The sequence below is a fragment of the Pelmatolapia mariae genome, linkage group LG18 (genome assembly GCF_036321145.2).
Source record: "Pelmatolapia mariae isolate MD_Pm_ZW linkage group LG18, Pm_UMD_F_2, whole genome shotgun sequence".
Taxonomy (NCBI): domain Eukaryota; kingdom Metazoa; phylum Chordata; class Actinopteri; order Cichliformes; family Cichlidae; genus Pelmatolapia; species Pelmatolapia mariae.
The window spans coordinates 14,964,250-14,985,000 of record NC_086243.1 but is presented as its reverse complement, the minus strand read 5'-3'; the positions used below and the strand labels follow the sequence as shown (position 1 = coordinate 14,985,000).

Here is a 20,751-nt window from a genome sequence, read left to right as displayed (position 1 = left end):
CCTGTCTCTCTGTATACTGACAGAGACGACGTAAATGCGAGCCAGCGAGCCACTCTATAAACCATAAGGCCCGCCATTATCCTCACTGTCTGTTGATTTCACAACATCCTCACACACACATGTGCGCACAAAGATGCAGTGTTGCCCACAATCAGATATTCACCACAGTTTAAGAATGCCCAGTGTCGAGTCGGATAGAGGTTTGTGTGTTTACACAGGTTCTCGTTTATGTATGTTGTCAGCGTGTGTGTGTGTGTTTAGCGCTGTCCATGTGTGCCACACAAGAGCTCTCATTGTCTCCAGAGGTTTGCTCCTCTAGAGAATCAATAGGCATTGTTAGTTTTGCGTTTCTAGCCAAAGAGTTACTTTCAGGAAACCTTAATCAAATACATAACTTGATGCGACTAATAAATAAGACAAGTTAATGACTTTATGATGAGGGCGAGCATGCCAATGAAGTTGATAAGAGTAACAGATGTGGCACAGCTCAGAACAGCAATGTTATATTTGCACAGCTCTCTGTCCATGTGATCTGTACTCACATTAAACCAAACTAATAAATGAAGTGTAAGTAAATAGTGTGTCCTGTATACCCGGCACTTGCACCAATTTTTTTTGGATACCTTACTGAATGCAGTCTCTCAACCAACTGAGATCTCACAAATACAGCTTACTCAGTGTTGCACGTAAACTCTATGGTGGGCAGAGCAGCATCATTTAGCCTCTACATTTGTGCATCAATGCAGAAAAGATAAAGAAAGTATCAATATGTGTCCAGATATGCACCGGTGTGTAAGTGCGTGTAAAGGTCAGCGAGGGCAGTATTGGCATGCTAGCTTCTGAGCAGCAAGTCCAGAGGTGTTGTGTTTCGTACAGCGTGACGACCTGTATCAGCACACTGTCACCCTGACACCACCTCTGGCAAAATGCTGAAACCACTCCCTGCGCTGAACAGCAGCGAACCAAAAGGGATGACTGCGTCTTTCTCCGCTGTCACAGCCGAAAATAGAAGCTCCGCCTCAAAGCTGTGGTTTGCTAATTAGGTAGCCATATCAGATGGTGCAATATAACCAGTAGCATACGTGCATTTTCTTGAGATTAATCTCTGTTAATACTGCGCTAGTTATTCCATTTTATGCGGCTATGCAATAAAGAGCCTTAAGTATTTCGTGGCCATGAAGTCAAGCCACGTTTATCTAAACTAATAATGTGTCGCTCATTTTTTCAGGAAGTCTTATCATAACTGTGAGCCACACCTTATTTCTTGTTTTCTCGGCCCTGCTGAGTTTTCCGGTTGCAATAAGGACTCCAAAATCCCAAAACCAGCTGCCAGATTAGCATGTGTCTTTGGTAGATTCCACTTTTCAGTCAGCTGAGGCATGTTTTCATGCACGACCGCCATTCAGCACCATTCACCATGCACATCAGTGCCAGGTTTTATGATTTGTAGGGGCTTTCGGCGTAGGGTGAATATTGACAGTTTGTTCTGTTTTTTTCATAGCGAGAACAGATTTGTTTCATGGCTCAAAAGGAAGGGAAAGTAAAAGATGTGGAGGCTTGGTTTTCAAAACTGTTTATGCCATAAAAGTGTATGCTGTTGTCACAGGACCGATTCTTCTTCCGCTTCCTCTTCTTGTCGGCCCAAAGTCTTACTACCACATGTCCTAAAAGAGCGATAGGAAGAATGTCTCGCTTGCGCTCTCTCGCTGTCTCCCCTTCCTCCACTCTGATCGACCTTGCACCAGCTTGCAAGACCTTGGAGTCTAAGGGAGGGTTGCCGAGGATGCTGAACGAGAACATAGGCCAGATAATCACACCGAGGGCACGAAGGCAGAGACCTGGGTGGAGTTGAGGTGGCCGAAACAATAGGAAGGAAATCACAGATCCACCTGTTCAAATTATATTACTGTTATAAATTCTGTGGAAAGAGCAGAGAAGAAGATAATGTTAAACACTCGCTGATTTGAAATGGATACTCGAAGAGCACTGACAGTTAAAGTGGAATTAGATAGAGGGAGTGGCACACCAACAGAAAAAACTGTAGAGATGAGGAAATCAATAAGGGAAGGAGGCCCTTGTCCAGACATGATGGATCATAATGAGGATTCATTATTACTCTGGCTCGTCTTACACCATATTACATTGTTTCTCCCTCACAGCTGTGTTCTCATCTGACCAAAACCACAGAAACTGATTAGGCAGGCCGACAGACTCAGGGGGCTGTCAGCTTTTAATGCGTCAAGTCGTCACACCCTCTCATTTGATTGAAGACAGTTCCAGGTGCCTTTAGTTAAAAAAAAAAGAATTAGATGTCTCTGTTCCACCTCATTAGTGTCCAGACAACATAGCTTTGGTTCAGCTGAACTCCACAAAGTGTACTTGGTAGTAAAAGTGTGTCACTAAATGCCTCATCAGACTCAATTGTAATAGGTACATGTAAGGTCAACATGTAGTGATAATAACAGACCATTCATGAACACACATAAAGATTACTCTCGACTGACTTGACATTTACGCAGCAGTGTGCGCAAGTTGATGAATGACTTCACGTGAATAGAGTTCATGGGAACAGAAATATGGCCCCAGTCACACAAACAAAAGTATGACATGCAGCATGCTGGAAGAGTTGCACTCTGACGAAGATATTCAATCTAAGTTCTGTTACTCAAAAATGTTTTTTGGCATAAAAGAGTTTTTAAACCGGCAGGAAAACTATTGCTTCTTGCGCAACATTTACTAAGATAAGAGAGGTGTGCAGATCGATCCAAATATCGTTAGTATTCATACCAACGCTGGTGCTGGTATCAGAGTGATACTTTGTTTCTAACCTCTCAATATGTAGCCCACTGAATTGTGTCACATCACATTTAAACAACAGAAGTTGATCCAAAGTGCTTCAGATACAGGCACATTTACATTCCAGGTCTAAAGAAAAACAGTTTTAAAATAGATGAAAAAGCTGAAAAGTGTGCTTTGTTGTATCAACTAATTACTGTGGAAAGTAAAAAATCATAACGATTTAGGGGTCATTAAAATATGCTGAAATTATTAAAATATGAATAGATGATGATTCAGCTCATAAATCATGACACACTGCTTTCCACTACATAAACTCCTGCTATAGGTTATCGTTACTGGTATCGGCAATACTGGCCGTGTATATGTATTCATTTGGTATCGGATCGATCCAAAAACTGACACAGCACTAGTTATAGTGAAGAGACAGATATTTTATGTTTGTGTTTCATTGGAAAGTTAATTAATTTTGATCTCCATATAACGCGTGATATGAAAGATAATTGGCTGGGTATGTGTGTAGTCGTCGAGTATGGTCGTTGCAGGATTTGCGTTCCGAATACACGCCAAAGGTCATTTCTAATGCTACATTGCTACATTTGCTATCATAAGGGTCATCCAAGGTGAAACTGAAGTGTTTTGTCATTCTCGCTCTCTCTCTCCCTCTTATTCACGCTCTCTCTCTCTCTTTTTCTCTAAATACACTGTTTATCCATGTTGCTGGGTCATCATGGGCTGCGCTGCACTGCTGCAGGGCTCTGATATAGTGCGTTGCAGTGTTGTAAAGTTAGCAGTGGTTGGTTGGTGGCATTGCTGAGGGTGCACATGCTTTTCTGGGGAAAGCGATTTCACTACACAGGGTGTGGTGACTTACTCTGGCTTAGCGATAAGGGCAGGATGGGCCCCTGGGATCCCAATCATGCAGATTCCCCCAACAGACCCCATACAATGGATTCACCAAAAATAGAAACCACTGGCAGCAATGCAAAATTTAAACAAACAATCAAAACAAACGCAAAGCAAAAAACGACTCATTTAAACTTATAAACTCATTTAAAAGTGATAAATGGGAAAATTCTGACAGTGAAATAATAACCAGGCTGTTTCGTTCAATCGTGTTCTGCACAATTACTGCGTGCGAGCTTGCATTTGTGCGAGACCGTTGCAGTACTGCAACGGTGGTATTTCCTATTTAAAAATAAAATGACATTATCTCTGGAGTCTTCCATGAATTTTATTGTTTTGATAAGGAAACAGGTTATCTTGTAAGGCAGAAACAGTTCAGCCTGTGTGTCTTTCAACAGCAAGCGGGCAGGTCAGCCTCCTGTTCGCTCCTCCCCCTTGCTCTCACCTGGCGCTCAGCCCAGAATGTTGCTGCAACTCCGCAAGCTCTCATTGGCCACCGCTCTCACAAGGCTTCGCAAGAAAGGAAATGACTAAACTCTTCTCCCTCATGCCCAGCCTCAACTTCCCCCTTGCTTTCACTCTCTTCCTTTCTTTCACCTCTAAACACATTTGCAATGGCCGGCTTTGCTGTACTGGACTGTAAGTGATACGGGATTTGATGTGCTTTTCTCTGCGTTGTCCAGATGATGTGGAAAGTTGTGAATGGCTGCTTTGTGCATTTCTCTCTCTATGTGTGTGTGTCTGTTTGTGCGTAGCATGGCCTGATGAAGGTGTGCTTGCACTATGTGTGTTTAGAGCGCAGGGCGGGTGAAAGTTTTATTTGTTTTCGCTGACACCCCTGCATTTCTGAGATTTTTACATATTCTTCACTCCCACAGCTGCATAGCTCAGCAGTGGCACGACTTTAAAAATCCTGCAGGTCAGAATCTTCTCTGAAAGACACACGAGCGGGAAAACAAACATGATAGTTGTTATCTTCTTTTTTTTAACGTGTTGTATCAGACTAATCTTTCGTTCCTTTTTTCCCCTTTCTTCTATCTCTCTCTTTATCTCCCCAGAGGAAGTGCCTTCCCTGATGTCTGCTGCAGCTTTGACCTGCTTCTACAGCTGAAGCTCCACCCTCCCCCCTGCCTCGCTCGCTTGCTGCCACAGCAACACGAGTACAAGGACAGCAGCCACACCCTCCTCGCAGCCTTCGCTCCGACCCCATCCACTGTACCATCATCATCCACTCCACGCAGCCTGACTCCAAACTCCGCTCTCCTCACTGTAAGACGGCCCTGCTGCCAGCAACTATCCACCAGCTGACCAGCCTTACCACAGCAGCCCAACACACCACCAGGCCCACACAGCATCACCTTGCCTTTCACCTTCGCCTTCAACCCTCTAAAGCCTCCACTTAGTCCTCAGTGTCCTTAACCTTCTTGTAGCAGGCTACACCTAGACTGTCACCTTTGTTGCCTGCTTCACTGCACCTAACCAGAGGGCTCTCAGTTCGGCTGTCACCTTCGCCTGGGAATGTTATAGATGACGCAGTTCAGTAAGCAATAACAAGTGAGAGAGAAAAGTCTAACCAAGAGAGGCAGCTTGACTGTTAAGCTAAGTAGTCTCCCCTGGATATAATAACTCTATCAGCCGCTGTCTGATCAAGAAAAGGACCTGCTTACATCCACAGCCATCCTGCAACATTTTACTTTGGAGGAGCCCAGTCAATCAGTAGGAACTTTTCTTTTTGAGTGTTTCATTTCATCTTCACGGACAAGTATCCCAGACAGTGACAACACTGATAAGTAAACAGAAAAAGAAAAAGATTGTGGATAACAACACTATAGGTACTTAATTTGAACAGATTTTGAAGAGTTTTCGAACAGATCTCCGCTCGGAATACTTTTTTTTGCCGGCGTCTTGAGATGGCGATGAACATAACACACATCCGTGACACAAAGTGGCTGACACTGGAAGTATGCCGGGAGTTCCAGAGGGGCACGTGCTCACGCTCCGACCAGGAGTGCAAGTTCGCTCACCCAGCCAAGAGCTGCCAGGTGGACAACGGACGGGTCATCGCTTGCTTCGACTCGCTCAAGGTAAGAAAGGAGAAGTGGCGAGCTGGAAATCTGGAGTCGATAAAGAGATACAGATAAGAGACTGAGCACATTCGGTCTGACAGGCGGTTTGAGGGAATTTATGGTGTTGCAAACTGGAAATAACAAACTGGAGTGCACCATCTGGCCACAGCATGTGCTCTCCTTAGTCCGACCTATTTCTGGTCAGGTGACTGGAACATGTGATGAAGGGTGCAGAATGGAGGGGGGTGGGTGTTTTGGCGGTGGGGTTAGGTGAGGCAGTCCGGCATATTTAACACAGAGCTGTGGAATTTTCTGGCGCAGTCCGAAATGTTTTGAGTAGTGTTTACTTCCAAATGGAATTCATTCAAGAATCGGCTGCTTTTCCAACTGATTACACTGCACATAAACACAGTTGCATGAATTTACTACAATAGCGCAGTTATTCTGGAAGTGATCATGTTTGCTGTGTGGCAGTGTTTGAATAGAAAAGCAGCCGAACAGTCTGATGAATAGCCAGATGTACAAACTCATACGGATGCCCTAAGCAAAGCTCAGCTGCTAGAAAAGGCGATAGCGTCATCATGTAGCTCTCATTCGCTGAAACCACTTCCTGTTCAGAGGCCTAAGGGCAGTTATAAGGGGTTTGTGTGTGTTTCTATATGTGTGTCTGCTTTAGAGCAGAGTTGGGGAACTGTATGCAGTAATTTTCCATTTTTAGGCAGCAGCAGGAAAGCAAACACCTCTTTTTTTTTCTCTCTCTCACTCTCGTCGATTCTCTCGCTCTTTCACAATGACTCTTTTTATCGGAGCACAAGATCTCTGGAGATGGGTGGACCTCAACCCAAAGTTTCCAGCATTGACTTGGCACTGTATGTTTTTCGTGTTTGTATTGTCCCGCAGATACTGGTGACTCGTGGTCATTGACTGCATGTGAGCAGGGTTAGGATGAGGACAGCGTGTGCGCAGCGCAACTCAGGGGAAGAGTTGTTACAGCCAGATGTGGACAAAAGAACATTGTCAGGCCCAAGCTGACTCTTCAGCAGCTTCTTCACCTGTGCACATGAAAATTACAAGAACAGTTTAATATATTTTCACAGCTTAATCTCCTGAAATCTTTTCAAAACACTGCAACTTTGCAAAAGTGGAACATAAGGCACTCATAATAATCATAAGCAGTTTAGTTTACTCAGCCTCACATAGTTAAAATATTGTGTTGCCAGATGTCAGAAAATAATTTGGATTAAAATTTTAAAATAGCCAAAACAAAAAAAAGGTGGCATCCAGTTATATTCAAGTTTTAGCAAACTGGAGACCTGCTGCAGCAGCATAACTGCTACAACACAACGTTACCTACATGTCACAGACTCCTGAGTTCAGTGTTACTGACTGCGAGAGGATATTGACTGAGAGAGCAGTGGTGCTTTTATCTGCAGGCAGATGTTTAAATTGTCACACTGAGGTAGAGGTTGCCACTAAAAAGGAGTGACTGGCAAGTATACGGTGGCTTTTTGAAGGACTCTGAAGTCCTTTTTTAGTAGTTTGGACTCATTTTCCACTAGGATATGTGTATTAATGGAGATGGGTAATACTTTCTTTTTTTTCTTTTTTTTTTAAACCACTCGCCCCATTTTTTCCACTGGTAATGAAAAACAGAGCAGGTCTCCGAAACCCACAATGGAAAGAAAAGCAGAAAGTAAAAAGACAGAGAAAGAGCAAAAGAGGATAGAGGAAATATCAGAAAGAAAACCTGTGGATGTGTCAGATAAATGTTCACAGCATATGATAAGGCATAAACCTGTGGATGTGTCAGATAAATGTTCACAGCATATGATAAGGCATAAACCTCTAGTTCTGCACACACACACACACACACTCACTCTAAATTAGTCTTTCTAAACAGACCCGCAGCAGCACTGAGTGAAAAATCAGCTGCCCTAATTCTCTTTAACACAGATTGAGAGGTTGAAATAGGACTAACTCTCGAATGAGTTGTGTTACATGAAGCCACATTGCCCACTCCCAACACGCAGACACTAATGCACCCTCCTGGACACATGTGCACATGTTTTCTGCCCATGAGAGAGGATCGACCTTCTTCTTGAGAAGTGTATAATTAGCACAGGTCTCACATGATCACTAGTGCATAGCTGAGCAGGTCACACCCAAACCCAGTCATTTCCCCAACAGCTACTCTCGCTCTCTTTTCGGCCTTTTTTTTTTTTTTTTAATGCTGCACACACACACATACGCAAACATGCACACATACAGTCACGGCCTCACAAACATCTGTCCGGCACTAAATGACATTGTACATAATATATTGATACCAGAAATAGCAAAAAGGAGTTAAATCATGATTTCTCATGGCAGTAATCGTATGTGCACCACATTCCCTCAAGCTAGAAAATCAATTACAACCACGTATCCATCTAGGCCACAGACCCGTAACAGAGTCGAGGTGCTTTTGAATCTGTCCGTGCTTGAACAAGATGCTTGTGGGTGTTTGCTGGCCTTACACTTGGCCTTAACCTCAGAGTGCAGCCGTTTCTGTTGCCTGTCTATCTGGTTGGTGCAGCACAGACAGCTCAGCTATGTCGAAGCAGGGTAAATATTTAGAGAGGGATAATGGTAGCCTGGACTCCCTGATTTAAAGTCAGCTTTGTAACTTTGCCCGTCAATGATTAACTGCAGAGCAGATAGGTGAGGTGTAATAAATTGGAATCTGAATAAACAACGCGCCTCATAGCTAAAACTAATCTAGACAACAGATTAACTGATGAGGCAGATGTTTAAAATATACCCGATACTTCGAGGAGGTACAGCGTAGTAACCTACTTTTAACCCACTCTAGTTGATACCACTTGTTCTCTCTGCTTGTACACTAAAGCTGATAGGAGTGTAACAGGGGCTTAGGGTTGCAGAAACAAGTGCGCAACTTCCCTCATTAGTATATGAGGCAAGTTGTTCTCTGCTGTAAATGAACTTGTTGTTGCTTGTTTTTAATGCTCATTAAAAGCGCCTTCTGTGCTGTTCCGCTCGGTCTGTCTGTTACATCAGGACACACCCATTCCCGGGCAAGATGGGTCACATTACACCTGGATAACTACTCTACTAGCACAGCTATTACCACACACGTATCGTACAACACGAACCCGTGTGGAATTAGGTCAGGAGCAGGTCCTTGTTTAACCCCGGATGGCATCCAAAATGTTAAAAAAAATGGAAGCAGTGATCGTCTACCACAGAGAACCGTTTGAAGATACACACACATGCTTTCACACAGCATAGACTTTGTGCTTTGCCTACCTGCCAGCCTGACACACCCGCTGTCATCACGTTTCTGAGCACATGCACGTGCGTTACATCGGTATTTGTGGTGCTGTTGCGGCCGCTTCGTTTGTGTTGCTGCACTGTTTGAGGCGAGCTGGATGTTAAATGAGAAATATTTGCTTGTTTACCATCTGCACACCAATTATTTGTTCAGGGACCGTTTTTTCTTTGATTTCTCGCTTCGGCACATTAAATTCGACATAAAGCAGGTGCTACTGTAAAAGGCCAAGTCTCAACATCTTTACATCCGTGTAAAAAGAACTGTGTGACTGAGGTTGGCAATTAGACTCATGTGAATTTTTCTGTCAATATGGGTTAAGAATTCACTTTCACTTGAAGAAAACAATAATAGGGGTTAACAAAAGAAAAAATCTATCAGAGGTACACAAAAGGTAATCGGTTTGCCAAACTCAGCTGCTAGAAATGTTGAAAAAAAAAGCAGAAGTACTCATGTAAATGCCTAACAAGCTGCTAGACAGAGGATGTAGGCATACATGTTTCCCTGTTGTTCATGATACCTCCCACGCGAGCCGAAAATCCAGAAAAACCAGATTGCAGTTCAAAAATATACAAAAAAGTAACTAGTGAACTACAGGAATGATGAAACAAAAAAGTTGCTGAAAGAAAAAAGCAATTGCCCATAAGTCACAGCACGAGCATCACCTGATATCAGTCTGATTGCAGATGGTTTCCCCCTGCTGAGACTAAACACGGAAAGATACCACAACAAGCAGCGGTAAAAGGCTGAGGGAGCGTCCCCAGTGAAGATATATCGTGTGTTAATATCTATGGACTGAATACTTAAATTAGTCATTTTCTCCACAGGATTTTCCACAATCTGTTAAATATGCTGGTTTATTTGACTTTATGCATTGCTGTCCAGCTACTTTTCAACCCCTCACGATGGTGGTAATTCTTTTTATTAGGCCGCTTACATTTCCCCTCATGGCTCTGTCTACGTCAATGTAAACATGCATAAAAGCTGCGACCTGACACTTTGTTTTAGCCATTGTTTTACACCTGATTTACAACTTCTGGTCTGGACTGCGTCTGTCTGGCTTTTTCTCCCGTTCATTCTCTTTCCTCTATCTGCCTTTCCTCTCGTTTTGCTGGTCATATTTTGACAGCACGTTTAGATCCAGTACAGTGAGGTTAAATACACACAGACACACCAGACAGACTTTTCTGGTAAATATTAACCATGTTGCTAGCTGACGACATTTTTGTGATTTCAAACAAATTTTTCTGCCAGTCTCCGCAATGACTGACTGTATATGGCCACGTGCGTTCAGTACCTGTCACTTTTTTTGGCCAGCAATAACCTGAGGAACACTCTGCCACGTTAAATCAACTGCAAGGGTTAACGTAAGCACACCACACACACTAAAGACAGACAGATGTGCCATTTTCCAACACAGCAGCCACAGATGAGCACGTGGAATCCAAAGTCGGTCATAGGTCAACCGTACTCACTTTGATTTTGATACACTGACTTTCAAAAAGTGCAAGCCATAGTCAGCAAGGTTTGTTTTCAGTGGCATGGTGCAAATTTTCAGTCGGATTCTGGCAGGAATGATGTAACTCCTCTCGCAAACTTTTCATCTTAATTGCATTCCTAATGGGATATCTATGACTGCATACAGAAAAGCTCTTTCTCCTCTTTAAATGTATTTAAGGGGTAGATTTATTCATCTGTACGATACAGCTTCTGCTAAACGGATGCTGTGCGTGGCTGTGCTCAGTCTTTCCTCTAGCTTATTAAAATAAACTGAGACCCATAACTGGGATTTTATTTCAGTAAGTAGGCGTTTTTAGTTTTCTTTCTCCTGGCATCAGTGGGCCTATTCTTAAGTCTTTGTCACATTCATGCTTGGACCACGCTAATCCTGGTTGATGCACACACTAAACCACATAGAGCCTTTTCCTTGGCCTGCTTGTTTTAGGTTGTGTGTGCATCCTTGTCACATCAGCGCATCTATGCATCTTGTCTGTGAGCTTATGTGACAGAAGATCAGCAACAACAGTCTTTTCTTCTCAGTGTCAGCCGTCCCTGTCCCGGCATCACACTGGGCCCATTTATAACACCAGTGATACAATGATTACTTCTCTAGCTGCCCTTTCTGAATCTGTCTTTAACGTACAGACTTAACAGAAAGCCACAAATAGCCCGAGGGTTTGTTTGCTCCACCCAGTAGCAAATATTGACAGATCAAAGTCACGATTCAAGCGTTAAATTATCCGAAACTCGTAAAACATAATCTGTACTGAGCCGATTAAGTCCACCCCTCATTTCTTTATATTTTGTTGGGAAAATGGGAAGTAGGTGCAGCGATTTACTGAAATGTGTGCATATATGGAAACACAGTATATAAGGCAAAAAGTGTTTTTTACAATTCTAACAAGCTCAAAAGTCCATATTTGGTGTGACCACCTTTATTCTTTGACACAGCCTGAACTCTGGTTGGCAAACCTTTTTGTAATTTCTTTAAGTAGTCTTTAGGAATAGTTCTCCAGGCTTCTCAAAGGACATTCAAAGCTGTTCTTTGGATCTTAGCTGCGTTTTGTTCTGTTATCTGTCAAGATGATCCCGAGCTGCTTCATTAATGTGAGATCTGGGCTCTGGGGAGGCCAGGTATGCTTTTACTGTATTAACAGTATGTTTGGGATTATTGTCATGCTAAAACATGAAGCTGTTGACAATCAGATGCTTTCCAGATGGTATCAGAATCTGATGGTACTTTTCTGTGTTCATAATTCCATCAAATTGGCAAGATCTCCAACCCCACTGGCGGAAATGATAAAGCCTCCACCGTGTTTTACAGATGACTGTAGACACTCACCTCTGTCCCAACTTCCTCTGTTCTTAGGGACAATATTTGAACCAGGAATTTCACATTTGGATTCATAGTAACTTCATGAGCACTGCTGCCACTGATTTTCAGTCCACTTGTTGTTTAAATTGGCATACCTCGCCCTTTTCTTCCTGTTTGATTTCATTAAGAATGGCTTCTTGACACCCAGTCTTCCACTAAGACCATTTCTGTTAAGGCTTCATTGAACAGTAGATGGATCAACTGAAAGATCTGTGTCTCAGGTTCTGTGTTGGGTCTGGTGGATGTTTAATTTGCTAATAGGGAATCGCCTTGTTGATGCAAAATTACTATTTTATCTCATTAAAACTGTTGTTATCTTTGGTATTTTTCAATTCATATCAGTCAAATTCAACTCAATTATGTGTTTTTGTGCAGTAACAAAGTTAGTATTTAAGTGTTTTTTTGCAAAATTGTCCTTTGCATGTAGACACAACGCTGGTTCATCCCTTGAATTAGATGGCCTTATAATTTTTGAATGACTTATAGGTCAGTCTAAAGTGGCTTAATTCCTCTGAAAATGGTCATGCACAAGGACTGGACTGAAAACGAGCCAAAGTCTAAATAAGGAAACTTGGAAAGAGCTTCAGAAACCCTGGAGAAGTATTGATCAAGTCCACCTTTAAAAAGTTACAAAAATTCGGGCTCCTTGGAAGCAAAATATTTTTAAAAAATGGAGAGGTGGGTCAAGACTTTGGCACAATACTTTATAATTACTGTTGGTAATGCCACTGGTCCGTGATTCAAATCAATAGATAACACAATGAAATGCAAGGTGTGCCCATTCGGTTACATTTTTGACGCTATATAGTATATAACAAAGAAACAAAATTATATCAGCTTTATTAATAGTTACTGATAACAGTACTAGCAGATGCTGCAGTTAGCTAGGCTATCATCAATCCCACAAGACAGGTGGGAGCGTAGCTTGAGGGCACAGCCGCTCACTTAGATTCAATTCTCTTAACACCTTTTCACTCTGCCACTCCCCCTCCTCGGTCCAGCAGTCACGTTTACTCTGCCTCTTTTCTCTCCGTCGATGCCGAAACATTAAGGAGGCTATATCAGGCGCTGCACACTCACATGCTTTCTGGTGGTGACTGTGAGGCAAAAAGGGGAAAAAAATAGTTGATAGCTGTCCATGTGTTTTTCTCTTTCTCAATTGCTCTCTGTGTGCCTGTCTTGTTTTTCTTTAAGTGCATTCCTTCTCAGAATCGCAGTGTCTGGGCCTGTCAGACTCATGGCAACAGTCTTAATCACTTTCTGCTTGTCATCAATTCAGTTTTCATTGTCATCGCTCGCTGCTGAGCAAGGAAAACCTTCTTTTACCTTATTTGGCGAATCTGAAACTTAAAATATTCTCCATTATGCATTTGTTTATTTCATTATATGTTATTGAGCAATGAGTCACAGTCAACAGCCTCGCAAATTTAGGCTTAATTTAGGCAGGATAATTCATGTGTTGTTGTTTTCTTGACCTGGAACAGTGACACAATCTGAACACCAATTATTAGCCCTAATTACTTTATATGACGCTCACAGACAGCAGAATATAGCGTATGACTTGTATTTGTGGCTGTAGCCTTGCTTGCAAAATCTTTTAGGCTGGATTTAATTCTGAAGTTGCAAGTTAGCTGTTGCTAGTTCCAGCTGTTGTTTTTACAAACTTTATGAATATCAGAATATTATCTTCCATAATAGAAAGAGTATGAGGCCAAACCACTTGATAAAATGCTGTACGAGAGGAAGAGGGTGAAATCGTCCTCGTGCTGGTGCCAAGCCCAAAAGACATAATCACACACAGAAACAGGATTAGGCCAGTTGACAGTGGGATTAGAGCCGTGGATAGGATTACAGACTGTGAGATCAGATTAGCATAATACATACCAGATTAAATCTGTTAGTGCTGCAAACTAAACTAATCATTTTCCCCGTGGTTATTACTTGGCTACTGATAGAAGAGGCTTTTTTTCCCCTGTTGTCTGAGACTTGTGCAGATGGTGGCGGGAGTGACGAGGGTTAAAAAAGGGAGAGCAGAAAGCTGGGACCAAAGGAAGGTATATAAAAGAGAAAAAGGATTAGTCATATCCCTTTAAACTTTTTTTCCTTCTTTTATAGGTCTTGCTTAGGGTTGAAATGCATCACAACGCTGCCACTCTGAAGTGATAGAGATAATGATGTGTTCTTGCTTGAAAGACAAAAAAATGTGGAAGGAGATTGGTACACGTAACTCATCCCAGGCTAAGGGGCTTTATTTGTAGGTGACTTTGTTTTCTCTGTATTAAGATCACTTCCCCATTTTCTTTGTCTGTCTCCAGATTGCTTTTGTAATCTAAGCTCATTATACACTACGACTGTATTATATATTTTATAACAAATAAATAAATATGCATATATACAAGGCATTGTAAGTCTGCTAGTCATTTAGATTTTCTTTAGTGAGAATATATTGCATCCCACTGCATTACTCATGCTTTAAGTTTTGAAATGTCTCATTTAGATAAAAGAAAGTCTTTATTTCTCAACCCAGAAGGCCCAATATTAGAAAAAGAGCCCACCTCAGTCATTTCAGAAACAGTGTTGCTATTGATGCGTCATTTCTGCCTTAGACTTGCGATTTCTGCTCAGCGACTCTTCTTTCTCACTCTGAGGCAGAGCTTGGAGATGATTAAATGAATGTTACCGGGCTACGTCGCGAGCACTGGATGGCTTTCATAAAGTGCTGCAGCTCAAATCGATACTCGTGTGATTGTTCTGTTATCACGGATAATGAAAAGCAAGAAACTGACCTCGCAGGAGGAGAAGCATCGCTAAACTGAGAAAGGGGGACCTTAATGTAAACAAAGTCACATGAAAGTTGGTTTGTGTATCAAGAGATAGCAAGAGAGAGAGAGGCAGACAGGGAGAGGAGGGGGGCGTGTGAGAAAAAAACAAAAAAACAGAGGGAGGTCTAAGTTTGGATCCAGAGCTCCTGTGTACGTGACATCTGACCTGAGGGATTTCTGAGAACCAACACCCTCTCGAGTGTGAATAACTCATTGCTCAGCCTGCATTTTGTGTGTGTGTCTGTCTGTGTCTATATGAATAGTTAGGTTTTATGTGGATGCTACTGTGTCACATGCATGTGGGTATTTACATTTGAACCACAGCTGCAATTTGCGAAATATTTTTCTCCTAAAACCCAGAAAATCCGCTGATGCATTCTGTTCACATTTTTCCCACAGCCACACGACGTACCTTATCGCACTCTGTGTGGTCTGTGTTGTAACTCTATTCTAGCCTGTAATCCTCATTCTCTCTGCCGTTGTTGGGTGAGGGCGGGGATGCGTCACCGTAACCAGTATGGCTATTATCATAGATTGACACTCCGTCCTTTCTTCATATCTCCACAAGGCCCGCTGGTCACATCAACTCACTGACCACTAATCTTCACTTCACAGATTACTGGGTGCATTGAGCCCCAATAAGGAGATGTGGGCATGAGTACGAGTGCGTGTTTATTGTCTGATATAGACATGCATGCCTCAGCAAAGAAACGGCACTACATCACTAAGACTCCAAAGACCTCTGCCGTCCTCTTCGCTTTCTTCAAAATCTGCTGTTAATTTGATGCTAAATTAAGTGACTGAAAAGAAAAGAAAATCAATTTTTCTCTTCTCTAAATGGGTGTTATTGATTGTGAATTGCTAATTACTTAATGCTTGCAAATTTAGCAGGGATAAGATGAGACTATCACATCGGAATATTTCTGGCTCGCTCTTTTTTCCAGTAATTTGGGTGCTTGCTGTTTTACCAGGAAATTCCAGTCAACGTGCACATTAGTATATTGACTGAGTTAGCTGTATTTTATGTTTTATGCCATATTTGGGTGCATGGTAGACAAAGAGACCAACCGCTGGGTCCGGTCCTTTGAGTCTGTGCTATTCCCCAGCAGAACAAAGCTTCATTCAGAGTGTGTGTGAAGAGAAAGGGCTTTCATCTCTGTGTATGTTTAGACAGAAGTCAGTGGAACGCAGTACAGAGAACAGAGTAGCTTCACAGCAACTCAACACAACTGAATCTTACACCATAACATCACACCACAACGCTGGAGCATCAAAGATAAGAGGGGAAGTGAAGTTGGATAAACTGTAACTGTCTCTGTAGTGTGTTTAAAAGGATGTAGGTTAACGGTACATTATGATATGCAGGATATAAATACATCCACGGTCACGCCTCAAATGGGTTAGCCTGCAGTAACTAGAATATTGTGTGTTTGTTTTTAGGTATTTCTTTTTTAGTAAAAGGTTTGGACAGATTGATGTCCTCAGGAAATTATGCTGCAGAGGGCCAAAGTACAGTGGCCCTGAGAGGACAAATACAACAGAAGTGTTGATCGACCAGCTGCGCAAGTGACAAGCTAACATTAAACGTAACGGTAAACGGATAATAGCAAACATAATTCTACAGTACTATCTGAGTCATGTGATTAAAACACACATCTCAGATGAGTCCTCTGCTTCTTTTAAACGTGTCTCAGTGCAGTCTTTCACGTGCTTTGGTTTCTGTCACTTCTGTAGCTCGTCAGTCACGTAATTGTCTCCCCAAAACCGCGTCCATTGTGCTTTGTGTTCTTTAGTGGCGTTTTTCTATTTGCTGGTGTCTTAAGTTGCAGTGCGTTTGACCTCTCAGGGCCACCATATCAGAAGATCACAAAATGAATTCAAGTGATTGTGATGTATTTAAATTACAAAATTTGAACTATGAAAAATATAGACCAGCTCCTATTTCACTAGCATCTGGCAAACATATTGTTAGTCTGGGTTAAATATAATCCAAACAGAATCACTGTTTCAATTGATTAAATTTTAACCTTTTGGGGAATCTTTGAAAAATTTTAATAAACTGGAGACAGAGTGGTTGAGCAGATATTTGCATCTTGACATATACAAAATGTAAAACGCATACCAAGTAGGGCTGTCACGAAATCAGAACTTTGATACCAGAAATAACACAGTAAAACTTGAAACAATCAAGTGATCATGTTGAATATGTTAAATTATGATAGAAAAATAAAATAAAACCAAAAACAATAACGCTAGGAATCTCCTTAGCCTCACTTTAAAAGACCTTGAAGTTACAGTTTACCTGTTTTCTGCAGGCGTTTTCCTGAAAAGAGCAGAATTATAACTGAATGCTGCATATCGCTGTTTAGCTGTGCCACATGCAAGAATAACTGGCTCGTCTAAGACATGTGTCGACAGTTCATAATGTAGCAGCAGTTCAGAGATGATCTGGTATTTTGGCCTTAAACCATTCAGACTTTTATAACAAACTATATTTAAGGGTTGCAAGTCAAATGGATACAAAAGCCCCCATTTTACTGAATACTTTTAACTATAGTCTTCACGGGAGAGACGTTTTTCTTCACCTGTCTCGTGTTTCCCTCCTTCTTGCTGGCTCGCGCACATGCACAGTGCAACATCTTGCTGCATGCTTCACGTCTGCTCCTTAAAAGGATGGGATACAGCCCCACCCAGCATTCTTTACTCATTGGTTCATTGTTTGTTTAAATCCCACACAATCACCAAAGCTGGGTGTGTGTCTGCGAGTGTGAGACAGAGAGCTAGAAGAGAGTGCGCTCAGGGTGGGACATGTTATTGCAACTTATCATCAAACAGCCTGCCCAGTAGCCAGTGGGATTATTGTTCCCAGTTTGGCCTGGATTTTGGCAAGTCTGAGCTCACCGGGGGAAGTGCAGACTCTCACTATTAAAATAAAACATGGCCTGGATTGAACTTAAAGAAGGCAGGGAAAGTTCAGTAGTGCAGCGGCTGTTTGGTGAAAAACCCCGCTGTATTAACGTCGTATTATTCTACTAAATCATGACTCTGACCTATAATATGTAGTTTAACCCCCCTCATAGTTCTTATCACCTGAACTTGGAGACACTTTCCTGAAACACACTTTGAACAATAATAATATGCCCTCTGCTCATCAGCCTACACTGATTCTAGGGAAACAGAATGAGGGAAACAGCTAATGATGTGGATGAATCATTTTTGATTGGTTTTTTTTTTACATGTCTTGCATGAAGCAGTGACAAACTCATCTATTCACTAATCCCATTCTCATTATCAGGTATTATGAAAAATCCCTAAAAAGAAGGATTTGAAGCTTCCATAGCCCAGCCCACGTTTGATTTGCATAATTATCCTTAAATCCCATCATTATCATGAGACAGTGCAATGTCCTGCTCAGATTGAGATCCCATGGTGGAGTCGAAAGACCTGGTCAGTGATAAGAATTATTGGAGGTGATGTATCTATCTTTCATCGACAGAGTTTGAATTTTTTCGCGATGGAAACGCAAACAAGCGGTGAAAGATGCTCCTTAACTAGTCGTGGCTGCAGGGCCAGCTCTATCTGTAGCGTTTCCTTTGCCGAGCTTCTCTCTCTGGCAGCGATCAGGCGGATTCAGGAGTCACTGTGTATTAGAGGAGAAGTGTCTGACTGCTCTGTTACCGTGGACACCATCTGTAGCTGCTCCTCGAGGCTGGTGATGTCACAGTAACAGACAAAAACACGACGTGAGGGGCTACGTTTTCCTCTCATCCCTGTCTGCATCTCTTTTCTTTTTTTCTTCCCACCCTGCTTGCGACAGCTCGCAATGGTCTAAACTGATCACTTCTGCAACTTCTAAAATTTCACTGGTACAGCCGTTGAGTCACCATGACTTTCATTTTACGCTCTCCGTCTCTCTCTCTCTCTCCATGCGATCAGAGTGCTTTCTCTTATGTGACCTGCTTTTTTTTATTCAAAATGGCTGCTTGTGATGGTTGATGACATTTTCTTTTCTCAAAATGATTGAACTAAAAATCAAAGCAGCATTTTATTTTTTGCCCTCCTTAACACAAAAACACGTCCATATACAAAACTGCAATAACAAATCCAGCAGTTGACGGTTGGGGTCATATGAGGTGAGCGCAACATGATCTTTTATGCCTTTACAACCACCCCGCTTCACCTACCCCTCACACACGCCCACACACACACACATATACTCTCCCTCCCCTCTCTGGATGTTGTTGTCACTCTCTGGATGAGTGCTATTAGAACCTGCTTTCAGCTCCTCTTTTTTTGAACACACACACACCTTAGTGCCAGATTTAAAATCCTTCTCCTCACATTTAAGGTCTTGAATATTCAGACCTTATCTTAAAGATCTCATAGTACCATATCACCCCAATAGAGCGTTTCACTTTCAGACTGCTGGTTAATTTGTGGTTCCTGGGGCATTTAAAAGTAGAATGGGAGGCTTTCAGGCCTATCCCAGTTTAGATTTGTGGAGACACTACTTTTAAGAACCTAAAACTTTCCTTTTTGATAGTATATATTTAGGGCTGGATCATGTGACCTGAATCCTCCATAGTTATGCTGCAATAGTCCTTGCACCTGCACATTAGGAAATAGCCACACATTTTTTGACTCATTGACACTGTGTGACATAAAATGTGAATAGCTAATCTGCATAAGCCATTTTTATGGCTCTGTCTTTGTGCCTGTTTGTCTTCTCACTAAATAAATGAGTCCTATGTTCATTTTTATTCAACTTTAGCAAATCTTTACTATCTGCTATCACTGCTAGAATTTCATAGCAAGTTTAACATATTTTCTGAATGACACAGTGCTGTCTTCTGTCTCATAGCTGTTCATCAGAGTTTTGATATAAAAACAGACCAATGAAAATATCAGGCCCCTTATCTGTGCGCTCCATTTTGTTATCTAAGCAGAAGAGAAGATAGCAGGCACAGAGCATAAGGGAGACGTGCAGGTAGTCATAGTCCATGCATCCGTCTTAATTGCTCTTAACCAGCTATCTGCAACACAATCTGCTGTCATTTTAAAAGGAGCTCCAAGTAGAACTTGAGATCACAATTTCAGACAAGTGGATAAAACAAAATACCTTCAAAAGGGCCCCCTGCCATTAAATTTCCCCTCAGTGCTCCTTCCTGTTTCCTTTGCACCTGTCCGGTGCTCCAGTGTCAGTGAAAGCAAAGGAGATGGAAAAGTGAGATGAAGTCATGACAGAGTATAGAAATGAACCCCAGTGGGGTCAGCTCTGTCAGCAAGGGAGAGCACAGTCAGATCAGCTGTACCGCAGAGCTGAAAGGAAATACGCGCCTTTCCTAAACTGCGGACGTGTTTTGTGTGCGCGCTCTTATGTTTGCGTGACATACATCTGCCACCTGTTAGATGAACCTGACCCCAATGTGCATGCATTAATGCGTATGCATTCTTGCATGCACAAGAATGCGCTTGAGTGTGTCAGACCTTTTCCTAGACTACTCCTCTCCAGACTGAATATATAATTGGATACTCGCAACAGGCAGCAGAAAGGGATCCCTGTCTTAGATTATTATTCAGAGGCTTTGAAGCGTGACCTCCGGATGACTGCTGATATAATATAGACAGATCATATGAGTGGATGGTATTTTTAGCACCGTTTAGACATGTAGCCAAGCTGGATATCTGGAGAAAAGCAGCACCGCATCAGTTGACCTCCTGGGGCTAGTGTACACATACACACATGTCCCAGCTGGGACTGGCAGAAATAGCAAGCTGTTAACAATTAGTGATAGACTCAGGACAGACCCAATGTGAAACTGAGTGTCTGACGTTGAAGTAGCTATAAACAAGGATGCAGGATTTCACTAGATTGAACATGCACCATGTGTTCATTTTTCATATTTTATTGTTACATGCAAAAGGCGGCGCGCAGTGTAGTGGTTTACAAGGTTTACA

General features: G+C 42.1%; 1 protein-coding gene across 22 annotated transcripts in view; it reads left to right on the top strand.

The window, feature by feature from the left end:
- The window catches only part of LOC134616830 (muscleblind-like protein 1), a 40,272-nt gene that overhangs the window by 7,443 nt on the left and 12,078 nt on the right, over positions 1-20,751 (top strand). For 20 of the 22 annotated variants that reach the window (XM_063461867.1, XM_063461860.1, XM_063461861.1 and 17 more), the window contains exon 2: positions 4,761-5,786. In XM_063461867.1, coding sequence (XP_063317937.1) covers positions 5,613-5,786 — 174 coding nt within the window. In that variant the 5' untranslated portion in view covers positions 4,761-5,612. Of the gene's footprint in view, positions 1-4,273; positions 4,342-4,600; positions 4,622-4,760; positions 5,787-20,751 lie in introns of those variants that run through there. The other 2 variants (XM_063461851.1, XM_063461852.1) reach the window with 2 other exon arrangements.